At 47.7% G+C, this 22,998-nt stretch overlaps 8 protein-coding genes across 8 annotated transcripts; 5 read left to right on the top strand and 3 right to left on the bottom strand.

Annotated features, from left to right (window-relative positions):
• Window positions 1-1,660: 1,660 nt before the first annotated feature.
• On the top strand, window positions 1,661-2,622 carry BJ212DRAFT_1479797 (uncharacterized protein; the record flags this gene model as incomplete). The annotated part of the gene is made up of 3 exons (XM_041339952.1): window positions 1,661-1,945; window positions 2,004-2,480; window positions 2,536-2,622. 3 exons carry the CDS (start codon window positions 1,661-1,663, stop codon window positions 2,620-2,622), a joined length of 849 nt encoding a protein of 282 aa, XP_041194036.1.
• A 524-nt stretch (window positions 2,623-3,146) lies between these two features.
• Window positions 3,147-3,982, bottom strand: BJ212DRAFT_1298848 (uncharacterized protein; the record flags this gene model as incomplete). Its single annotated transcript, XM_041332757.1, has 4 exons — window positions 3,147-3,309; window positions 3,446-3,558; window positions 3,615-3,772; window positions 3,883-3,982. 4 exons carry the CDS (start codon window positions 3,980-3,982, stop codon window positions 3,147-3,149), a joined length of 534 nt encoding a protein of 177 aa, XP_041194035.1.
• Window positions 3,983-5,567: 1,585 nt separating this feature from the next.
• BJ212DRAFT_117432 (uncharacterized protein) lies at window positions 5,568-6,302 on the top strand. The gene is made up of 6 exons (XM_041329030.1): window positions 5,568-5,649; window positions 5,711-5,821; window positions 5,880-5,923; window positions 5,984-6,009; window positions 6,071-6,142; window positions 6,196-6,302. Exons 1-6 carry the CDS (start codon window positions 5,616-5,618, stop codon window positions 6,224-6,226), a joined length of 318 nt encoding a protein of 105 aa, XP_041194034.1. The 5' UTR covers window positions 5,568-5,615; the 3' UTR covers window positions 6,227-6,302.
• Window positions 6,303-9,467: 3,165 nt separating this feature from the next.
• BJ212DRAFT_1298847 (uncharacterized protein) lies at window positions 9,468-13,187 on the top strand (the record flags this gene model as incomplete). Its single annotated transcript, XM_041332756.1, has 6 exons — window positions 9,468-9,645; window positions 9,708-9,758; window positions 9,812-10,698; window positions 10,767-12,149; window positions 12,203-12,661; window positions 12,693-13,187. The coding sequence occupies 6 exons, from the start codon at window positions 9,468-9,470 to the stop codon at window positions 13,185-13,187; spliced, it is 3,453 nt and encodes a 1,150-aa protein (XP_041194033.1).
• Window positions 13,188-13,510: 323 nt separating this feature from the next.
• BJ212DRAFT_1576467 (uncharacterized protein) lies at window positions 13,511-17,448 on the top strand (the record flags this gene model as incomplete). Its single annotated transcript, XM_041342159.1, has 5 exons — window positions 13,511-13,550; window positions 13,610-14,101; window positions 14,155-14,205; window positions 14,259-16,618; window positions 16,672-17,448. The coding sequence occupies exons 2-5, from the start codon at window positions 13,924-13,926 to the stop codon at window positions 17,446-17,448; spliced, it is 3,366 nt and encodes a 1,121-aa protein (XP_041194032.1). The 5' UTR covers window positions 13,511-13,550; window positions 13,610-13,923.
• Window positions 17,449-18,073: 625 nt separating this feature from the next.
• On the bottom strand, window positions 18,074-19,204 carry BJ212DRAFT_1347997 (uncharacterized protein). Its single transcript, XM_041335394.1, has 3 exons — window positions 19,073-19,204; window positions 18,640-19,007; window positions 18,074-18,583 (listed from the first exon to the last, which is right to left on the bottom strand). The coding sequence occupies exons 2-3, from the start codon at window positions 18,739-18,741 to the stop codon at window positions 18,293-18,295; spliced, it is 393 nt and encodes a 130-aa protein (XP_041194031.1). The 5' UTR covers window positions 18,742-19,007; window positions 19,073-19,204; the 3' UTR covers window positions 18,074-18,292.
• A 31-nt stretch (window positions 19,205-19,235) lies between these two features.
• On the top strand, window positions 19,236-20,255 carry BJ212DRAFT_1347993 (cornichon). Its single transcript, XM_041335393.1, has 7 exons — window positions 19,236-19,266; window positions 19,316-19,404; window positions 19,454-19,515; window positions 19,575-19,643; window positions 19,693-19,805; window positions 19,866-19,988; window positions 20,037-20,255. The coding sequence occupies exons 2-7, from the start codon at window positions 19,392-19,394 to the stop codon at window positions 20,068-20,070; spliced, it is 414 nt and encodes a 137-aa protein (XP_041194030.1). The 5' UTR covers window positions 19,236-19,266; window positions 19,316-19,391; the 3' UTR covers window positions 20,071-20,255.
• Window positions 20,256-21,658, bottom strand: BJ212DRAFT_1347989 (uncharacterized protein). Its single transcript, XM_041335392.1, has 4 exons — window positions 21,448-21,658; window positions 21,048-21,326; window positions 20,713-20,984; window positions 20,256-20,654 (listed from the first exon to the last, which is right to left on the bottom strand). The coding sequence occupies exons 1-4, from the start codon at window positions 21,547-21,549 to the stop codon at window positions 20,441-20,443; spliced, it is 867 nt and encodes a 288-aa protein (XP_041194029.1). The 5' UTR covers window positions 21,550-21,658; the 3' UTR covers window positions 20,256-20,440.
• Window positions 21,659-22,998: the final 1,340 nt, after the last annotated feature.

Here is a 22,998-nt window from a genome sequence, read left to right as displayed (position 1 = left end):
TACACTCGCGTATGCAGTGTTCAAAGCTTCGCTGATGTTCATCACGAACTCGCCACGGCAGGAATTTTACGTGCATCATGCCAACTATCCGCGGCGTCATGCCCAAGTATTAATTGTCGTGACAGCTGTTTGCAGAACGCTCAGCACTTAGGCCTTGATCAGAGCTAGCTAGTAGTAGGCCAGATTAGATTATCCCAAAAAAGAAAACACAAGTCGGCAAAAAGTCAAACCAACGAATTTTCAACGTTGCAACAGCTTCCGACCAATTCTCAACCTCCGATAATCAAATTGAATCAATCGTGCTCCTACCATGATACCATGGGACGTTACAGGACGTTACACCCAGGAATTCGTGGTATCTGACCGGACATCGTCATAATTCAAACAACGCTGTCCTGTTTTATTTTCGACGACTGGCCCAACAGTGTTCTGCAAATGGCTGGAATGATAATTACTCAAATCAATATTCAATCAAGGAGTGGCTTATGCCTCGCGAGACAACCCACATAGAACCTCCGAATCTCCATGAGGACTACGGACCTTCTTCAGAGCTCTGGGACAAACCCTGTCCTATGGAGAGGAAAAAGTGCTTCTATCCTGTTGGCAATACATCTGGAGCTTGCCTCACACAGGATTTTTGTCCATATGGAAAGCAGACGTACTGCCTCTTAGGTGACCCGAGGCACATCCTTTACACCGTGTATACAAACAGCACTGGCTCTCAAGGTAAAAGCACGCTTCTAGTAGGAATATTTTGATAGTGTGGCGCGCTAATATTCCGTGCTCAGCGTCGGGAAACTGGACTTCACTTGCTGTGACCTTGAGAGTCCAATCATCGGTGAGCTCAAATCTAACACTCGATGCGTCTTCCTGAACGAACGAACCAAAAAGCCCGTAAGGTTATCCTGTTCACCCTCCTTGCCGATGAAGGTGCTGTGCAGAAAGTGCCGCAAATCTGGAACATCTTTTTCCACTTTTTCCTCGACAAAGCCTCTCATGACCTGCTCACATCACAGTGCAGGGAATTAGTCGAGTTGTCGAGTGATCTGGATAGCTGAAACAACAATCCTCACGGTCATTTCCTTCGTATGTGCACTGGGGACACTCTCGCCGAGTTGCGGCGCCTTTGGCAGCTCTACGTCAAGACGACGACCTGCTCTCCTTGCGAGGCACAAGCACTTGAGTCCGCATATGCTGCTGATGTCAAGGCTTACAAGGCAAAATTCGAATTCGTGTTCACAGCAAGTCGGGCAGCCGGGCCATTGTCGATGTATGCGCTCAAGATGGCGGGCGATCACTACTTGAATATTTGCTGGGAGACAGGCATATGCTCTGCCGTCCTTAAGAGACCCTCGGAGATGTCCCATCTAAATCCAACCTTAGCATACTCTATGGTTGGTGACAAATTTGCGGTCCGCTATGAAACGGATCCTCTCTTGCTTTCATTTGGCAGAAGCGCTTGCGCTAGCTGTCGGAAGCTCCTGCTGCTCAGACCAATTCACCCCGAAAGACATAGTAAATGTCTGGAAGGCGCAAATTTCCAGGTGATGCGCTTTGGCTTCCAAGGTCTTTGGATTTATCTTTTCCGAGCCCGCTCATCATACGTTGCTTTGTGGGAGACGCTCTGAGCTTGTGTCAAGCTCTTGGCTACCCCCGCACCATGACATCAACACTCACACCATTCCCCGTTGCTCCTTGGAAGATCCTGTACATCACCTCTGATCTCAACGTCTATGGAACTAGTGCGCGATCGCGCCGACCACATTCAATGTCATCGATACTTACAACCTTCTTGATCACGCCGGCGTGTTGCACACCTACTTCTCCCATTCTTCAGTATACAGAAGGTCTCACTTGGGGTAGTCTAGAAGACACGTTGGCCCAACAACTTTGTGGAGAAATTGCAACTATAGGTCTGCTTCTTGGCTTGATTCCTGCGTGCTTCGTGTCACAGTTTACCCACTAGACGTTATGGAACTTCTCCTCTAGTGGTGTGGTTCTAGGTGCTGTCCATTGTGCTAGTGAACGAGCATCGTTTATCGGTCGTGTTATCTGTTCTCTCCACCTCAGCGACTTGCATACTGGCCAAAAAGTGGCTCGGCCTTTCCATATTCCACGCGGACCTGGGAGACGAGCAGCTTGTACACATTCTTCGACAGTGTCCTAATGATGGCCCAGAGAGTCCCGAGGAGAAGAATTTGCACATCGGCGGCCGTCCCATGAAGACGTCTGGTGCATGTGCATTCGTCACGTTAGACAAAGTACGCAAGACACCTCTGTCATTCATCACTCGGGTTGATATTGTCGAACCGGGGATGAAGGTTTTCCCGACCAGCGGTGCTTCTCCCATTGCAAACCAAGTGTCTATGCATTCAATCGCCATCGTTCTTGGAGACAAGTTTTTGAAATTCCCTTTCCCGCTTCCTGTTGGTGCCAAGAAAGCCAAGCTTCGCATTGCACAAAAGTCGCTATATATCGAAGTACGTTTTCTCTACTTCTCTATCTCAATAAATATTCATGTCGGACTCGGCACAGATCATCTTGCCCCTGAAACTTATTCTTGGGGAAACCGACTTGGACATGTTCCCTGTTATTCCGTACGGAGGTGATCTTGCTCTCTAGAACATGCACCGCATCAACCGCGACCGATGCATACCTTTCAACATTGCTAATAAGAAAGCTCTTGGCTGGGTCAACCCTCAAGTTTCTCTCATGATCCGATGTGCAAACATCAAACACACCCAGTACGACCCAACAACTTTCATGACATCCATGGCAACTACAGTACCCATAAGATATAATGTTGGTCATCTTTTACCAAGTACTATTTTTGTACACTAATTCACCCGATCTGCCAGCTCATCGATTCCAAACGGATCAACATAATCCCTGTCCCCCTCTCATTCCCATAAAAGACTCAACAGGTGGTGTCGTGAGCAGTATTACCACGATCTCCCCCTGTTAGCTCCCCTTCTACCTATGCTGTCACAAAAGGCGAGATGAGTTTAACAGAAACTTTGTCCCTGATTGTATTGTGGCTCATCCCTAGGGGCGGCACTTTCCCCGGTTCGGCCTCGGAGAAGAAGACGAGGACCCCTTACCTTGCCCTGACCGTGGTGGGAGCGTGCGCTAACACAGCACCACCTTCATATCCTTGTGGATGAATCTGCTTTCTCATTTACGATCGCAGCGCTTCTGTTCATTCCCATCGTTCTACGTAATGACCAAAACTTGGGACTGCACCAGGGCGTAATGATGATGGCCACAAGAAGACATGCGGCGTCCCCAGGCTCTGCCCCCCGAGGGACTCTGCAATACACCAGGGTCCAAGAGCTTCTGCAATATGATCGCATGGGTGTCCTATAAGCAATTCAACTCCGTATTGCGCTCACGGTGGAAGAAAGTAAGGCCTTAAAATTTGATATCACGATGATATCTTGCGTACATTATGCGCTCGTAATAGTTGGTGGTTCCCATCAGCAAAGTCATGGCCCTATTCACCACTTGCAACGTAACATGATCCTGCAGCGGCCAGCCATGCCTCAAACACTGACCCATCTGTCATCGTCAATATTGGTATGATAATTGAAATAAGAATCAGCAAGTTGACTAACATAAGCCTCCAGTTGGATTGGTGTGTTGAGGGGGATAGTGTGTTGTCGTTCCGACATGAATATGCAGGTATCCCAAATCAAGAAGCCCCTTTCGTGTAGGAACTTTTCGATCATGACTAGTGGCTCTACTTGGTGTGTACCATTCAATCTTGATATCGCTGATTTGACGTTACAAGTAACCATTTTGTGGATATCCACGATTAATGAGCCACACCATGCAAGCCTTCAAATTTGGAGAACTTTCTGGGTGTTAGGGCATAAAGCATACCCAGTGGAGGGCTGTGTGAACTAGGATAATCTGACGGTGTCACTGGACGTCCAAACACGTCCAGGTCAGATACGCTATGCATTTGCCAGAAAGCAGACATGCTAAAGAAGTAAATTTGTCAGATTGGCTTTCTGTTTTAACAGCCCTCATTTCTCCCCAATCAGACTGTAACAAGAGGACACAACTTATGAGCAACATGCGAGTCACTCAGTTGCTTTAAATTGAACTGTGTTGTTCAATCCTAATTGGATATGTGTGACAGATGCGAGAAGCTTAGGCTTGGGTAGGTTTCAGCCTATAGTGTGCTAAGTGTGAAGCGCCAAACTCTGATTTCGTCCGAAGAGTTCAAGTCCAAGCGCTGATCATCACAATATGTAGGTGTTTACATCCCTCTCCGAATAGAGTACTTATGGTTATTTTAGCAAAAATACTGAACACTTCTGTAACTTTTACTATTAAGTTGCGCCCCGCCTGGTGCAGCCCATGATTTAAATCAACCAATGAAATGCGGTATGCCCCGATCAAGATCTAAGCCAAATGGTGTCCTTGAATTATGTAAGGTTTAGACCCCCATCTTGATAGGTTCGAAACTTATTCAATAGAGCTACTTAAGTAGGCGCATAATGAGCGCTTGAAGCCCCCCCTTTTTTTTTACCTCGAATGAATGCAGATGGAATATTCAGCTGACGAGATCGCAGCGGCTAGGACTCTACAGTACTTAGCGGTGCGTCGCTTTCTTAACACAATGGCAAGGCAATAACAGATATATCATGGGCCACTAGTACATATGCAGTGCGTGGTGTTTAAATTGCTTGTTCCACATTTTAACATGATAGCTCAGTGTTGATGGGAACATTCTGGGTAAGCTTGTTCCGATCTATCCTGTCTGCTGTTAAACTCACTTATATCCAGATCTATGATTATGTTTGTTCATTTCACGAAGTGGTGATGCACTTGTGCTGCGATACGCCTCAGTTCAAATATTGACAACATGCTGTTCAAAGTGGAACTTCCTGTGTCAATTGCGCTGGACTAAGGTAAAAGTCCTTTATATCATTGCATGATATGTTCCCTTTTTATTCATCATCACGGACATATATCATGCGTTCAATCCTGTATACATCCCCATATATTGAATTGATATGTCATGTTTCAGTGAATTTTTCCCCGAATGAAAACACCAAAGTATGTGAATGTGCAGTGGAATTTCTTACCCATTTATGAATGACACTGACTGCATGATATCGCCAGAAATGCAAGATATTGGTCAATATTTACTCAGGTACATGCATGGTACATGCTACATCCACATCCTTACCAAGCACCACTCTTTCCTCTTATAGGTCTTGGAGTAATATCACTCGCTTGCTCTGAATGTGTCTCTCCTTCTTCTGCGACATACACATGCTTCTGATCCGATTCCTCCAGGCTTTTTTGTGCTTAGGACTTATGCACTTTGGAACAGCAATAGGGTTGTACTTGTAGCCATGCTGTCTACCTTTTTTGTTTGTCCCATGTCTTTAACACACCCTGACCCCATGATTGATGAATCAGCCAGGCTATCATCACATTGTTCATCGGTATTTGTTTTAGTGCTATCACTACGTCTCATGGTTTGTGCTCTCACCTTCCCTCACTACTATATGCATGTATTAATTCCACTCACAGTTACGACTAGCGTGGTCCCAGGCATCACAGGCTGTTACTGGAGCTCAACCAGTATCCAATTCCTCATGCTGTTTCTTCTCTTGTTTGTCTTTCAACTTGGTATGTCATCGGGAACTTCAACCATACATTACAGTGACGCAATGACTAATGCTTTCTCCAGGACTGGTCACCCTAACACTCGTTTGTGTCTTCCAGACCTGGCGAATGTTCAATGGTGGTATGCATGGCATTCTGGTGAAGCATAATATATTCTACTATGCATGCAGTCTGTGTGAGTCAGCACTTTCATATTGGTCTGTCCTCATTGGTGATGATTGTTATCTCAAAAGTTCTCTCTGCCGTGAATGTCCTTGCACCAGTAATGTTTTCTAATGTGTGCAAATGTCCTTATATCCGTCAGTGGGATTGAGTCACTGACGTCCTGCACACCCAGCCCACATATTACTCCCTCCTCGAAGAGTATGTGTCTCCAACTTCCATTGTGAATTTCTACTGATAACACCCATATGCTCATATACAGTTTGCAGGCCTTTATCCTTGCAATCCTTGCCACACGCATGCATCTCTATCTCTGGCATATCGACTGGAACGCGTATGGCTCCAAGGTCCTCATGTTTATTTCTATGTCTGACATGGCATCTGCAGACCGTACAGTCACCACAGTTTGACCATATAGCTCATTTGTTGTTGTTCATGGAGCGAGATTTGGACTACAAAATGACTGGTCATGGGTGGTTTGGCATGATGAGTACCTTTCTGTTTTGAATCTTGATATCGCAGAGCCGATGCTATGCAAACTCTGTGTAGATGTTCACAATCAATGATGAAAACCTCTGCCTGTTGCAACATGTTCTAGAATTCTGCCCCATACTCACCCTATCCATGAACTCACTCTTTGTAGATCTCTCTTCCTGCAGAGTAAGCCCCAGCAAGTTGGGTTCGCACATTAAGATAAAAATGGGCTCTTCCAGCTCGTATACTTCCTGGACATCCAGCACAGGATGACGCCTGACAGACCGCATGATCCATCATCAACACAAACTGCACATAGTTGACAAATCCAAGCCCATACTGATTTTATAGCGCTCTGAGAATATCAGTCTTGGTTACATGACACAGCAAGGCTTCTGCAATGGCAATTCAATGGGGATCAGAATACATACTGGAGGATATGTCCCAGTGGAGTGCAGAGTGTCAGCTTCAAAGCTGTTTCATGTGTCACAGTGAAGAGCAAATAGAGAACAAGGATATGGACTCTCAAGGTGGTGAAATATTCGCCAGGGATGTCGGGGATTCTATATCTCCCACCTGTTCAAAAGAAAAGTGGAGCTTTCAGTTTGAACAACATCATGAAACATGAGGCAGTCATAGTACCATGCTCGAACCTATCTATTTATCCCTACAAAAATTGCAGATCAAGAGCACTTGCTGACAATGCCACCCACAGTGGCAGCATGCAGTGAACTCCAACATGGCAACATGATGAGCAAACAAATATCTTCGCATATGGAGAGTACAGTCTCAGCAGTAACTTGTCAAGGTGGATTGAATCAGATGAGTCGGATTCCTGATCCACAGAATGACTCACTAGGGCACACTCCCTGGGTGTGATATAGTTTATATGGACATCAGGACCATGTCTTCAGGTCTTGACTCAACCATCAACTAGAAGTGATGAGGATGTCGAGTCGAGTTGATCAGTTGTGGGCACTTTGACTTGCAGGCTTGCAGCTCCTAGGCTGCTACTTGAAGTACTACTTGCTGGTTGTGGTTGTTGGACAAGTTTTTTCACGTGAAAAAGATACACAAGTGATAAGGGAAATCTTTAAAAGCTATTGACAATTGTAAAAGGAGAAAAATGTGGTATAAGAGGTAGCAAACCATTGCAAGCCATGACATACATACCTAGTGCTGCTGTGGTCCAGTCCTGAACCGTGGTTTGAACCCTAGGCCTGACCAATGGTGCTGTGATAAGAAGAGCGGGAGGGACAAGGAGTCTATTGAACAAGTACAATCTCAGTGTCTTGGAAAAGAACTCTTGTAAAGGGTTCATCTACCTATTGAACAAGTACACTACATCGCATTAGACTTTGTATTGTATAGGTGACGAATTCCTACTCACATCTCAGTGTCTTGGAAAAGAACTGAGATGCCAGGACGCTGCTACTGGCATTTTTAAGGTAAGTACGTTGACAACAATAATGTATTATATAAAACAAAACAGGAAAATAAAGTAGGACGCAAGCTGACGTCACTGCATCGCTCGCCCTTTGTCCCCTTTTGGCTTGTGCTCGTACCTCTACCTCTCATTACTCACTGTGCATGCCTTGCCCAGATTCATCAGTCTTCCTTGTCTCGGAACTCTCAGATTCCAACAAATGGTCTGGTTCTACAACAGTCCAGTACACTGTGATACCATCAAATGTGACCAAACCAAAGTATGGTTCTCAGTTTGCTTTGTCTAGGTTAGTTCTCCATTGGTTCTTGGACTGTTCTGAATGGTTCCGAACTGATGTCAGTATTCTTTTCTGAGGAGTCCATTCCTCAGGCTGAAGATTTTCTTTCATTTAGTGCAATGTTCACCTCGGATGCAAAGACATGTTCTACTGTTCACTTTACTTCCTAAGGCTAAATGCAGCGAGTTTCGATTACAACTAGGTAATATTTCCACTACTGTTCTACAATGGCTGAATCCAACTCATCTGCATATCATGCAGACAGGAGTCTCAAGGATGCATCTGAGATTGCATTCTACCATGATGCCGATGATGATGTCCCACTACCTCCATCTGGTACACAGCCAGCCTCATCTCATGCATTCTCCATCCTCTTGAATTCTGGATGGCAAACAGCCAATTTCGTTGCTGCCACTAGGCACTCTGGTTGACCAACAAAGCCATCTACTTGTCTTCATGATGCCGATAATATCTGCTCTTCGTCATTCTCTGCCCACAAACAAGCATTATCAAGTGTAGCTGACCTGCCAAAGGCAAAATCACCGATGCTAATCATGTGCATGACCCTTGTGATGAGCTCACCTCATATCTGTCATCACCATTGGAAGAAGTTCTAGACATTTTTGCATGGTGGGGGGTATGTCTTTTGTTCACAGTCATCTCAACAGTTTTTCTAATTGTTAGCTAGATTCATTCATTGCAGCATCCAACACTTGCTCGGATTGTGCGTGATTATCTTCCAATTCAAGGGAGCACGGTTCCGTCTGAGCATGCATTTTCTAGCAGCGGCATCACATCTACCATCCATCACAACTCACTCGTGTCATCCACCTTTCCTGCATTACAACTCCTCAAGGCAGGATACAAGTATGGTCATGTTGCAGCAGTTCAGAGGCGTCAAGGAAGTTAGCTGCAATGGCTAAACTGTCAGAGATTCTTGCAGATGTGCAAAATTTCATTCTGTGTCTTATTTTTGGAAATATGATCTATCATTTGGTCCGGTTCTGTGTTCGACAATATGCCCTGGACCGGACGCAGGTTCGGTCTATGGTTCTTGCTCACCCCTCGCTGAACCAGACTGAACCGGACCACGGCAGCGCTAGACTAACATATCTCGAGTCTATTTTTGATTCGAAATTACCTTGCAAAAGGACGTGACACACCCCAGAAATTCGTGGTATCTGACCGGACATTGTCATAATTCAATACGTTTTATGTTTGACGGTATTATGAATCTGCAAATGGCTGGAATGAGTATTACTCAATCAATATTCAATCAGGTGCTTCGCGGGTTCTAGCTAGTTAAACTACATAATAGAATTCCCGAATCTCCATGAGGATCACGGACCTTCTTCAGAGCTCTCGGACAAATTGTTGCTCGTACCCTCCAAGTCCTTCCTGACCTGCTCATTTTTCTGTGATCGTGTTCGTTGGCGCCAGCCCAGAATCAGCACTAAGATCATGGCACACCCTGTCCTGTGGAGAGGAAAAACGTTCTTCTATCCTATTGGCAATACATCTGCAGTTTGCCTCACACAGGATCTTTGTCCATCTGAAAAAGCAGATGTGCTGCTTCTTGGGTGCGGCGACCCGAGGCATATCCTTTACACCGTGTATACAAACAGCACTGGCTCTCAAGGTAAAAGCACACTCCTAGTAAGAATATTTTGATAGAGTGGCGCGTTAATGTTCTGTGCTCAGCATCACGGAAACTGGACTTCACTTGCTGCGACCTTGAGAGTGCAGTCATCGGTGAGCTCAAATCTAACACTTGATGCGCCTTCCTGAACAAACGAACCAAACAGCCCGTAACGTTATCTTATTCACCCTCCTTGCCGACGAAGGCGCCGTGCAGAAAGTGCCGCAAATCTGGAACATCTTTTTCCACTTTTATCTCGACAAAGCTTCTCACGACCTGCTCATATCGCAGTGCAGGAAATTGCTCGAGTTATCCGGCGATCTGGATAGTTGGAACAGTGGTCCTTACGGCCATTTCCTTCGTATGTGCACTAGTGGTACTCTCGTCGAGTTGCAGCGTCTTTGGCAGCTCTACGTCAAGACGGCAACCTGCTCTCCTAGCGAGGCAAAAGTATTTGAATCTGCATACGCTGCTGATGTCAAGGCTTCCAAGGCAAAAATCGAATTCGTGTTCACAGCAAGTCGGGCAGCCGGGCCACTGTCGATGTATGCGTTCAAGATGGCGGGCGATCACTACGACATTTACTGGGAGACAGGCATGTGCTCTGCTGTCTCTAAGAGACCCTTGGAGGTGTCGTATCCAAATCCAACCTTAGCATACTCCATGGTCGGTGACAAATTTGCGGTCCACTATGGAACAGATACTCTCTCTTGCTTTCATTTGGCAGAAGCGCTTGCACCAGCTGCTGGAACTCACCATCCAGAGCAAGTTACTCTGAGAGAGATAGTAAATGTCTGTAAGACGCAATTTTCCAGGTGGTGCACTTCGATTTCCAACATCTTGGACAGTCAAAATCCATCTTCTCCGAGCCTGCTCATCATACGCTGCTTTGTGGGAGACGCTCTGAGCTTGTGTCAAGCTCTTGGCTACTCCCGCACCACAAAATCAACATCCACACCATTCCCCGTTGCTCCTTGGAAGATCCCGTGCATTACCTTTGATCCCAATGCTTACGGGACTAGTACACAGTCACCCGCACCAACCACATTCAACGTCATCGATACTTCTAACCTTCTTGATTACGTTGGCATGTTGAACATCATCGCACTTCCATTCGTCAGCGAACTCCATCTGCTACGTTGTACACTGAAGGTCTCGCTTCGGGTGGTCCAGAAGACCCGTTGGCCGAACAACTCTGTGGAGATATTGCGACTATGGGTCTTCTCCTTGGCTTGATTCCTGCGTGCTTCGTGTCGCAGTTCACGAACCGGTCGAACATGCACGAGCACATTGTGTATCTGACGCAAGATGCAACCCAGAAGCACGATCGCCTTGCCTGGAAACTCATCGGCGGTGCTGAGAAACTCCTAACTGATCTCGACTGCCCCATCGATATCGCTCCGGAGCAGCTTGCAGGCATTCTCTTCAATATTTATCTCGACATGTTTTCTCATGAGAACGTGGTGCGAAGGTTGGCCATGGTCAAGCAGTCAAAGAAAATGTCTGGGATAATACATTACCATCGTCGTTCGTTTGTGGAGATTTTGGGTGTTGTCAAGAGGAGGGTGATCACAGACTGGGATTCAACCATGAACATGCTTCATGGAAAGATTCAGAATGACAGGACCCTCATGGTCGGAATGAACTTTTATCAAGATCTCTGCTGCCAGCTGCACCTTCTTGGTGTTTTCGATGTGGATTGGCTATCTCTACAAAAGGTGCAGGAGGTGCATCGCGTCGAGAGGCCCTTTATCTTTCGCGATTGGAAGACGCTCCCGCAAACTCTATGCGTTGTCCTTGTTGTCCCTCGGGATTGCCTCCAGCCGCTCTTACCCGATCTTGACGAGACTGGAACACCTGTGTTGCAGTGCGACCTGAAGGGCGTAGAAACCCATAATACGTTCTCTGCCATCAACACGATTTTCGGTACCATTACGACCAGCGGCCAAGGTGATAGCAAAACTGCAGCCATTAAAGAAGACGCCACTGGACGTTATGGAACTTCTCCTCTAGTGGTGTGGTTCTGGGTACCGTCCATTGTGCTGGTGAACGAGCGTCGTTTATCGGTCGTATTATCTGTTCTCTCCACCTCAGCGACTTGCACACTGGCCAAAAAACGGCTCGACCTTTCCATATTCCGCGCGGACCTGGGAGACGAGCAGTTTGTACACATTCTTCGACAGCGTCCTAATGCTAGCCCAGAGAGTCCCGAGGAGAAGAATTTGCACATCGGCAGCCGTCCCATGAAGACGTCTGGTGCATGTACATTCGTCACGTTAGACGAAGAATGCAAGACACCTCTGTCATTCACCATTCGTGTGGATATTGTCGAATCGGAGATGAAAGCTTCCCTAACCGGTGGTGCTACTCCCATTGTGAATCAAGTGTCTATGCATTCAATCGCCATCGTTCTCGGAGACAAGTCTTTGAAATTTCCTTTCCCACTTCCTGTCGATGCCAAGAACGCCAAGCTTCGCATTGCACGAAAGTCGCTATACATTGAAGTACATTTTTTCTATCACTGTCTCTGCAAGTACTCATGTTGGGCTCGGCGCAGATCGTCTTGCCCCTGAAACTTGTTCTTGGAGAAACTGACTCGGACATGTTCCCTGTTATTCCCCATGGAGGTGATCTTGCTCTCTGGAACATGTATCGTGTCAACCTTGACCAATGCATACCTTTCAGCATTGCTAATAAGAAAGCTCTTGGCTGGGTAAACCCTCACGCTTCCCTCATGATGTCCGATCGTGAAAGACGCATCCCCCGTGGATTGACCACAGGGTCAACGCTACTTGATATCAAGCGTTCGCTTCATTTTATCTTTGGGCAGGCAAGCGGTCTCGCAGAAGGCAAACCCCCTCTAGGCTTCGCCTTGCAAGCGAATGATGAATCGGAGATCTTTGTTATGTTCTTCATCACGGACCTCCGCTTGGACGTCGGCTCGCACACCATGGTCGCTGATGCTTGGGTGATGCCGTCTTCTCCCTCATTTGAGAAGGTTGAGGCTTTCAGCAAGGTTTTTGGTCATGAGACCTGGTAATATGAAGATGGTTGGGATGGGTGTTGAGGAGAGGAAGGCATGGATGCCCCTCCTCGTGGCTGCGACGGAGCGGTGCCGTACCTGGGAGCACAAAACCAACTGCGAATACCGCATGCAAAGCGCTATCCCTCTGACGTTGGAGTCAGATGAGAGTCCTATTTGCTCGTGCGGTGCCGGGGTGGGGACAGAATCATTTGTGAAGAAATACCCGATACTTCAACCGCTTGCGCCGTGTGTGACAAGGGCAGTGATCAGTCCGCTATTCGCATTGTCATACATTGAAAAGATTGGCAATCTGGAAGATGTTATCGCTTCGAATGCTCCACTGACGCCTGTACTAGCAACAGTGGTGCATAATATATGTGCCGCTTGTGGAAAAGGAGGTGCTTCTGGGTCGTTGTCGATTTGCAGTCGGTGCAAGGTTGTGCGGTATTGCTCACAGGGTTGTCAGCGCGAGGACTGGAAAGGGCACAAAAAGAGTTGCGTAGCACCATCTTCCTAAGGGAATTGTTCATCATGAGTAGATATATGATATCGAATATTTGTACTGGCAGTGAATTGGTAGACAGATTTTGTTCCACCAAAATTGCCATATCATAGGCTTCACAAGGTTTACATCAACAAACTACTGATTTAGTGACAGGTTTCACCCTCATAGACGAGCTGGTCACGACCCACGAGTCTATGGTATATGGGCGAGGGAGTCGTAGGCGTGGGCGCCCGGCGCCAAACTTTGAACGTCCTAATAACAGTTACAAATCTCGTTGATTGAAGTGCAGGCTGCGGCAGCTTTTGCACTTCACAACGTTCAACCTTACTTCAGGTACCAGTGGCAATGTAATTTCAGGCTGAGATAACCACTTCTGTGCGTCTTAACCTGTTAGTCTAGATCTCGTGCCAGACTGGACATCTACGTGTGTGCAGGTCGCCGTTTGTTCATGTCGGCGGCATTTTACACGTGTAAACCCAGCCGTGATATGTGGAATCGCGCGTCAGGGTGCACTACCCCTTTTATCAATCAATCAGGATCGTCGTTTGTTCTTTGTGAGCTAACCTAGAAGTTAACGTTCAGAACCAAGCTCCGAGTCCATGAGGCTTTCGAACCTTCCAGTAACAGAGCCTCGTTCAGTCAACGTGTTGCCTGTACCCTTCAAGTGACCAAGTCCTTCCTGACCTGCTCGTTTGACTGTATCATCTTCGTTTCCACCAGCTAGCTGCTCGAAATCAACACCCAGATCATGGCCCACCCTGCTATATGGAGAGGAAAACAGTTTTTCTACCCTATTGGCAATACATCTGCAGTTTGCCTCACACAGGATCTCTGCCCATCTGAAAAAGCAGATGTGCTGCTTCTTGGATGCGGCGACCCGAGGCATATCCTTTACACCGTATATACAGACAGCACAGGATCGCAAGGTAAAACGACATGCATATTTTAATAGAGTGGCACGCTAATGTTTCATACACAGCATCACGAAAACTGGACTTCACTTGCTGCGACCTTGAGAGTGCAGTCATCGGTGAGCTCAAATCTAATACTCGATGCGTCTTCCTGAACAGACGAACCAAACAGCCCGTAACGTTATCCTATTCACCCTCCTTGCCGATGAAGGTGCGGTGCAGAAAGTGCCGCAAATCTGGAACATCTTTTTCCACTTTTATCTCGACAAAGTTTCTCACGACCTGCTCATATCGCAGTGCAGGAAATTGCTCGAGTTATCCAGCAATCTGGATAGCTGGAACAACGGTCCTTACGGTCCTTTCCTTCGTATGTGCACTAGTGATACTCTCGCCGAGTTGCGGCGTCTTTGGCAGCTCTACGTCAAGACGACAACTTGCTCTCCTAGCGAGGCAAAAGCATTTAAATCAGCATATGCTGCTGATGTCAAGGCTTCCAGGGCGAAAGTCAAATTCGTGCTTACAGCAAGTCGGGCAGCCGGGCCACTGTCGATGTATGCGCTCAAGATGGCGGGTGATCACTACGACATTTACTGGGAGACAGGCATATGCTCTGCCGACTCTAAGAGACCCCCTGAGGTATCGCATCCAAATCCAACCTTAGCATTCTCCATGGTCGGTGACAAATTTGCGGTCCACTATGGAACAGATCCCCTCTCTTGCTTTCATTTGGCGGAAGCGCTTGCGCCAGCTGTCGGAAGCGCTCGCCATCCAGAGCAAGTTACTCTGAAAGAGATAGTAGAAGTCTGCAAGACACAATTTTCCCGGTGGTGCCATTCAGTTTCTAAGGTCTTGGGCAGTCGCGATCCATCTACTCCGAGCCCGCTCATCATACGCTGCTTTGTGGGAGACGCTCTGAGCTTGTGTCAAGCTCTTGGCTATTCCCGCACCACGAAATCGACATCCACACCATTCCCCGTTGCTCCTTGGAAGAGCGCGTGCATCACATTTGATCCTGAAGCTTACGGAATTGATACGCAGTCACTTGCGCCAACCACATTCAACATCATTGATACATCCAACCTTCTTGATCACGTCGGCGTGTTGAACATCCTTGCTGTTACTTCTCCTATTCTTCAGCGGACTCCATCTGCTACCTTGTACACGGAAGGTCTCTCCGGGAGCAGCCCAGAAGATACGTTGCCACAGCAACTCTGTGGAGATATTGCGACTATTGGGCTACTCCTGGGCCTTATTCCCGTGTCCTTCGTTTCGCAGTTCACGAACCGATCGAATATGCACGAGCTCCTCATGCAAATCGCGAAAGAGGATGTAACTCAGAATTACGAGCGCCTCGCTTGGAAGCTGCTCGGTGGGGCTGAGAAACTCGTGACTGATCTCGACCGCCCTATCGACATCGCTCCGGAGCAGCTTGCAGGCGTCCTCTTCAACGTTTATCTCAACATGTTTTTTTATCAGAACATGGCACGAAAGATGACCATGATCAAACGATCTCCGTCGTCAATCAGAATTTCTGGGGACATACATTACCACCGTCGTGCGTACGCGGAGATTTTGAGTGTCGTCAAAAGCAGGGTGATTACAGAGTGGGCCCCAATCATGAACATGCTTCATGACAAGATACTGGGTGATAGGACCCTTATGACCGGAATGAACCATTACCAAGATCTCTGCTGCCAGCTGCACCTTCTTGGCGTTTTCACTGTGGAATGGATGTCTCTACAAAAGGTACAGGAGGTGTATCGCCTTGAAAGACCTCTTATCTTTCGCGATTGGAAGACGCTCCCGCAAACTGTCTGTGTCGTCCTCGTCATACCTCGGGCTCGCCTCCAGCCACTCTTACCAGCTCTTGACGAGGCTGGAACACCTGTGTTGCAGTGTGACGTCAGGGGAGCAATAACCTCGAATACGTTTTCATGCATCAACACAGTTTTCGGAACCGTCAAGATCAGCGGGAAGGGCGATAGAAAAACTGCAGCCATTGAGGAGGACGCCACTAGACGGTATGGAACTTCCCCTCTAGTGGTTTGGTTCTGGGCGCCGTTCGTTGTGATTTCGAGCGAGCATCGGTTGTCGGTCGTTCTGACTGTTCTATCCACCCCGGCGACTTTTTCACTCACCATGAAGCTAGGATTTGACCTTTCCTTATTCCGTGCGGACTTGGGAGATGAGCAACTCGTGCACATCCTGCGACAGCGTCCTAATGCCGTCCCAGAGTGTCCTAAGGAGAAGAGTATTCATATCAGCGACCGTCCCATGAAGACGCCTGGCGCCACATTTGTGACATTAGATAAAGAATACAAGAAACCTCTATCATTCACCACACGGGTGGATATCGTTGAACCGGGGATGAAAGCTTCCTTGACCAGGGGTGCTACTCCCACCGTGAACCAAGTTTCTATGCATTCAATCGCCATCGTTCTTGGAGACAAGTCTTTGCAATTCCCTTTCCCGCTTCCTATCGATGCCAAGAAAGTCAAGCTTCGCATTGCACGAAAGTCGTTGTACATCGAAGTACGTTTCCTCTATTTCTGTCTCTCCAAATACTCGGTTCTAACTCGGCGCAGGTCACCTTGCCCCTGAAACTTGCTCTTGGAGAAACCGACTCGGACATGTTCCCTGTTATTCCCCGGGGAGGCGATCTTGTTCTGTGGAACATGCACCGAGTCAACCTTGACCAATGTGTGCCCCTCAGCATTGCTAATAAGAAAGCTCTTGGCTGGGTCAACCCGCACGTCTCCCTCATGTTCTCTGAGCGTGAAAGACGCATTCCAGACAGTGTGACAACAGAGTCCACGCTACTGAATGTTAAGCACACACTTCACATAATCTTTGGGCACGCAAGTGGTGCCGCGGATGGCAAACCCCCTCTATGCTACGCCTTGCAGGAAGAACGGAAGGTCTTTGTTATGTTATACATCACAGACCTCCGCTTGGACCTCGGCTCGCACGCCATAGTCGCTGATGCTTGGGTGATGCCATCTTCTCCCGTGCCCGCGAAGATCGAGGCTTTCGGCAAGGTTTCTAAACATGTGATGTCTGGCAGCAATATGAAGCAAGTAGGGGTGGGTGTTGAAGAGAGGAAGGCATGGATGCACCTCCTCGTGGCCGCGACGGAGCGGTGCCGTACCTGGGAGCACAAGACCAACTGCGAATACCGCATGCAAAGCGCTATCCCTCCTGACGTTGAAACCAGACGAGAATCCCATTTGCTCTTGCGGCGCCGGGGTGGGGGCCGAGGCGTTTGTGAAAAAATATCCAATGCTTCGCCCGCTTGCGCCGCATGTGACGAGGGCAGCAATCAATCCGCTGTTCGCGTTGTCATACATGGAAAAGGTCGGTAATCCGGAAAGTGCCGCTGCCACGAAGATTACACCGACGTCTGCGTCGGCAACAGCGATGCGTTATGAGTGCGCTGCTTGTGGAAGGGAAAATGGTGCTTCCGGATCGTTGTTGATTTGCAGCCGATGCAGGCTTGTGCGGTATTGTTCAGTGGGCTGCCAGCGCGAGGACTGGAAAGGGCACAAGAAGCACTGCGTAGTCCCATCTTCTGAGATTGTTCATCGCGAATTGATGTTATGTCGATTGTTTTGCTGTATTCACACTATGTAGTACTCTGTAGAATATGAATTGGGTCGTGATTAACATGTCGATTAAATTAGAAATCAACCGTTGTCAATCAACTATATTGTTCGACCAGACTGTACCGCGAGTTCTTGGCGAGTCCCCGTGGGCGCCCATAGAAAGGGTCATATTGAGCTCAGGAAGGAAACTACCGTCAAAGCCGAAGAAACGCTCCGGGCCGAAGTTGCACCTTCCATATGGTCGTGTACTGCCCACCAAGATAAGGTCTGTTCATTCCGTTGTCTGGATCAAGAGGGGTTTTTAAAGGGGCTGGTGGATGAAATGAGGCTCCGTGGGACATGGACCGCTAAAACAGTAACTGGGCGATCCCTAGGCGATTCATGACATTGAATTTCAGGAAGAGACGGGTACCTGCAAAGAACTCCTCAGCAAACGTTCTCGCATAACACACGAACGAATGAAGGAGTAGAATAAATTGTGATATGATCTAGCAAGAACAGGCATTTGATCACCCCGAGCGCAACCTAGAATTAATACAATACAAACGAGTCACTAGGTGTGCAGGGCGCAAGATACAAATACAATGCTCGAGTGTCTGCAACATTACTCCTCCGTCTCTACCAAAGTAGCAAGTCCTGCCGATGATAGATGTGATGATGAATGCTGTTCCTTAGTCGAGTTACAAGACTGATAGCTCGGAGGGGGTCCGGAAACGTGCACATCTATAATCTCATATCGTGCGAGATGCGACATGACCGTTGACCATGCCTCACGGCTGATACTCGCAGAGCTTCGCTTCCCATTCACCAGCACATTCAGCGAGAAGGATATCTGGCTTTTGTCAATCTCAGTGAGATCGCTCTCAAATGCTGATCTGGCCAATGCGACTGCTTTCTGCAATGATTGTGCCAAGTTTAGTGAACTGATTAGACTAGGACTGAAAGACTTACGTCGAAGCTCTGCGCTGGGGGGACATACACCATTCGATTATTCAAACGATACGTGATAACATCCACGAGGGGTGGAGACTGGCGTCTTGCAAAGATTCGCATGACGACTGATCAGCGCGCGGAAGAATGGTTGCACAAGTGAAGGTTGTACTTTTATGAAAGGTTTATCTCCGCAGCATCCCGGACGCTGCAACCTGAGTAACACAACCACACTCCCGAATTCGTCACTGTCAACCACCCTGAGCCAACTCAGAAACGTGGGCGACGTCAGTGATATTATTCAATTACGCAGTTATAAAGGTGCCTAAACGTGAGTCACGGGCTGGAGCGCGGACCAGAGTACTGTCCTGATGAAAGCTAATAATCGGCTGGAATGAGAGCAATGGACTGAGTTGTAGGACACCATCAGAAGTGTGAGCCACAGGGAAGGTACCTTGTCGAGTACTTGAACGACTGGACTAATGATATGATTGTAGGCATAGAAAATGCGACAGCATACTTGAAACACACCAGAGGAAGTGTTGTATGTAGTGAACCGAAAGTAAGCGGCGTGACCTGTGACTGCGTGTGACATTGTTGAGGGTGTTCTGCCAGGCAGGTGTTTTGGCGTCATTCTACTCCATCAAGGTACTTTACTTGTAAATTCACGTCTGTTCTACTAACCAAAATCTGATAGATAGCTGCTCCGGATTCACGCGACAGCCAACAAGTTCTAATTTTCATATTGCTTCACTTTAACGTTCTCTGACAAAATGGGTGGTGCTGGTACGTGGCTCCTCACTGACCTGAGTCTCCTGGCTGATGCTTGCTCTAGGCTGGTTGTTCTTGTTCTCTGTGCTAATGGCAGCTGGTTTACTCTTCACGATGGTTTTCTTCGTCAGTCTTCCTTTCTATCCTAATACCCACCCATCCACCCACTCACTTTCACTCCCCAGATCATCATGTTCTCAGACCTTGAATGCGATTATATCAACCCTATAGATCTCTGCAACAAACTGAACCAAGTACCTCTCTCCACTCCTACCTATAATACACCCACTCACACACCCCCAGTTCGTCCTACCAGAAAACATCGCACACGCATTCCTAACAATCCTCTTTCTCCTCTCCGGTCAATGGTTCGCATTCCTCCTCAACCTCCCTCTTGTCTTGTACAACGTCAATAAGTACGTTCAAACCTCATTCTTGGGCACTTTTTGTGGAACTGGAGCTGACGCGTCATACAGGATACGCAACAAGAACCACATGTACGACGCCACAGAGATATTCAGAACTCTTAGCGGTCATAAGAAAGAGAGCTTTATGAAACTAGGCTTTTACCTTCTTTCATTCTTCTACTATCTTTACCGGTGCGTGGTTCTTTCGCAAGTGTCCCACGGTAACTCACGAAACTCTAGGATGATTGTCGCGCTTATCTCTGAGAGCGAATGATTGCGGGTGGTGACTTGATGACGAATACCTTTCCGGACGGTCGGGTAAATCCCGTGCACGTAACGTACAAGGCGGTCGCTGTTGTTTGGTTGGCTATCACGATCTACTTTCTTAATATGTTCAGTTCACGCTATCTCATGCCCATGCCAGGCACAACATACTTGGCCCGTGCTTTGACTCTTGACCTCGTTGCGTGAAATACTGGTTGAGATGAGATGAGATGTGTAATCAGCACAGGGGAAAATACATATGCTAAGATAATTCGCAACCCAAGGTGAAGCTAATGCATGTCAAGTCGGGCTGGGCCACAGACTATTTCATCCATATTAATATACCCGTAACCAAGAAAACCCGTCCCATAACTTGGGCTTCAATCGTCAATATCCATGCCTGCTCGTTCCCCACCACCACCTCTCCTTCCACGACCCCGTCCACGACCCCTACCCCCACGATACCACTTCTGCCCATCCGGACGAGGATTCGAGTGCGAGTGCTGGGTATACTGCTTCGGGTCCGCACCCGGTGGCGCAACCAACACACTTGCTCTCGGATCCGAAGCAATAATCGAATCCGACCGCATTTTTCTGCACCAACGCACAGAAGATAAAAGATAAAACCCCAAACCAAGCCGATACCACTCACGATGAATTGCCCTCATCCCCACCCTCCATAAGCACATCCACACTATCATCCACAACATCCACACCCGCAAGTCTCCCCGTCAACCCCACCGCTTTCGTCCCCACAATGCTCACTTGCAAGATTTTGCCATCTGCAGGCTGCCCGTTGAACTTATTCACAGCTGCGTCTGCATGCGCGGGTAGTTTGAACGTGATGCGGACAATGACGTTCTCCGAAGCTTTAGGAGATGCTGTTTCAGACGAAACTATCGTCCCGCATCGTTTGAAAATAGCCTATAAATAGCAACCCCAATCTCAGTCACAAGCATAACACAAAACAAAAACAAAACCGCGCACCTCAACATCAGCAGCAGTCGTACCCCTCACAAGTCCCCTAATCTCCACCACATTCCCCAACGGCACCGCACTCGCGCCTTTGATGCTCAAGCCCTGTCCTAGTTTGCTGTCCCCTGCTGCGTCCCTAAGCGCGCGCTGTGCGAGGCGTGAATCGGGTTTGCGAGGTTGGGCGGCGCTTAGGGTGAGTCTTGATGATAGGCTTGGTTTTTCTGGGTCTTCGTAGAGGTCGTGGCTCCATTGAGCGTCTGGGTCACCTTTGGGGGTGCGGTTTGGGCGGGTCTGGGAAGACAATGATTGTATTGAAGTGGTGTGGTGTGGTGTGATAATCGAAAAAAGAATGTGTATGTGCGAGAGAGGAGATTATTCTTTTGATGTGTAGGTTAACGAAAGGTGTACGCACGTATGGGGATGAGCGACTGCCTGATTTTGTACGGACAGGGCCTATGGAAGGTGCTCCGGCTCCGTTGTCTATTGGGACATTTAGGCGTTCTAGGAGGGACATCTTAGCGTTGTCGTACTGGGTGCCTTTGAATGGCTTGGAGGAGAAGCGGGTATGTAAGAAAGTACTGAGACTAAGACTTTCTGAGTCGCGGTGTAAAACTAAAGTACTGTTTCGCTCAACACAAGCTGTGTGTTGTTGTTTGCTGTGTGGCACTGCGCCTTGATCAACTTCTGGGATGTGACACCTTGTGATGACGTTTCAAGTTGGATCAGAACAGCTGCATAATTGATAATGGAACGCATGTGTTTTGCTGTAGCATATGGTGGAAGGTTCTCGTATCGTAATGGTAACCGTAATCTGCGTGTTGACAAGACGCCACTATCGCCCCTCCCTTTGAGAATTTATGCTTACTTGCATGTGTGGCCCACACACTGGAAGCGACTCGGAATGGTTGGGTTGACCATCCCTTTCAGGTAAAAATACACTGCCCAGAGTGAAAGAAAACCAAAGCGAGGACACCAACAGAAAATATACTCCAGAACGAGCAAAATGCTATGCTTGGTATTCGTGATTTGAGCAGACAAAGAAAGGTAAGTTTACTGTATATCGATCAAGTGCAAGTTACACACCGTATCCATCATCCCGAGACATTACATATAGTGGCAGCCCTATCCTGCTTCGATCAGAACAGCCCGAACACAACACCGCAGACGATAGGCTACCGTCTCAACGAATAGGGCGGTAATATGTTGTGCCTAAACCCTGGGACGGTATCGGTAACTCCGGGGACCGCATCGATTCCAGCGAGCACGTTTGAGTGGGTGGAAATAGGAACCAGTACAAAGTTGAAGCGGACTTGGGATGTAAGGATTTCGACGTGTGGCCGTGGACTAAATCTCGCTGTCTCTGTTTCACCCAAGACTCGGATGTGATTTTAGATTTTGCATTGGTTCACCATCGAACGAATTCAAGGAATCCTCGTCCAGGAACATTGCTACGATGTGTAGGGGGTAGTCGTCTCTGCGTCCAGTCAATATGTCAACAGAAAGATCCGGTCTACACACGAATCGTTCCTTGCCAATTTCGAAAGGTACTTCCCGAACAACTTGAAGGTTAAAGCGTTTAGGACCTGAAGTAAGGCAACCCTCTGGCAGAGTTTTGTATCGATACGTTGAAGCCGTGAGTCATGATGAGTGAAGCATGTACCAGATCATGGAGGTCCGACAAACGTTTTAATGTGTTTCTCTATCCCATGAGATCTATGACGAACTAACACATTTTGAAATTTGCAGAGGTACGATTCAAGGATGCATCCGCTCTGACAGAGTGAAAAAGCTTACGACCTGAGGTGGAACGTTTGTCGTTCCAAAAGCTCCCGGGGAACTTCCATAAAGCAGGTTGATGATGATGTGTTATCCCAGTACACGATGATATCACTTGACCTTTACGTTCACAGTTTGAAGCTTTCCTGAGCTCTGTCCTAAGCTAGCACTCACTTTGGTGGATTCG

Source organism: Suillus subaureus (genome assembly GCF_016647635.1).
Source record: "Suillus subaureus strain MN1 chromosome Unknown BJ212scaffold_12, whole genome shotgun sequence".
Classification (NCBI taxonomy): domain Eukaryota; kingdom Fungi; phylum Basidiomycota; class Agaricomycetes; order Boletales; family Suillaceae; genus Suillus; species Suillus subaureus.
Note: the sequence above shows the minus strand (reverse complement) of the source record. Positions and strands in the feature narration are given on the sequence as shown.

Excerpts from the sequence above, each read along its gene's own strand:
- BJ212DRAFT_117432 (XM_041329030.1), top strand. The coding sequence starts at position 5,616 with ATGCTGTTTCTTCTCTTGTTTGTCTTTCAACTTG. Across the intron at positions 5,822-5,879 it reads CTACTATGCATGCAGTCTGT|TTCTCTCTGCCGTGAATGTC; the intron begins GTGAGTCAGCAC and ends TTATCTCAAAAG. Across the intron at positions 6,143-6,195 it reads TGGCATATCGACTGGAACGC|ACCGTACAGTCACCACAGTT; the intron begins GTATGGCTCCAA and ends TGGCATCTGCAG.
- BJ212DRAFT_1347997 (XM_041335394.1), bottom strand. The coding sequence starts at position 18,741 with ATGCGAATCTTTGCAAGACGCCAGTCTCCACCCCTCGTGGATGTTATC. Across the intron at positions 18,584-18,639 it reads CCCCAGCGCAGAGCTTCGAC|AAAGCAGTCGCATTGGCCAG; the intron begins GTAAGTCTTTCA and ends CAATCATTGCAG.
- BJ212DRAFT_1347993 (XM_041335393.1), top strand. Across the intron at positions 19,644-19,692 it reads TCTGCAACAAACTGAACCAA|TTCGTCCTACCAGAAAACAT; the intron begins GTACCTCTCTCC and ends ACACACCCCCAG. Across the intron at positions 19,806-19,865 it reads GTCTTGTACAACGTCAATAA|GATACGCAACAAGAACCACA; the intron begins GTACGTTCAAAC and ends CGCGTCATACAG.
- BJ212DRAFT_1347989 (XM_041335392.1), bottom strand. The coding sequence starts at position 21,549 with ATGTCCCTCCTAGAACGCCTAAATGTCCCAATAGACAACGGAGCCGGA. Across the intron at positions 20,985-21,047 it reads CGACTGCTGCTGATGTTGAG|GCTATTTTCAAACGATGCGG; the intron begins GTGCGCGGTTTT and ends TGCTATTTATAG. Across the intron at positions 20,655-20,712 it reads GGGGATGAGGGCAATTCATC|AAAAATGCGGTCGGATTCGA; the intron begins GTGAGTGGTATC and ends GCGTTGGTGCAG.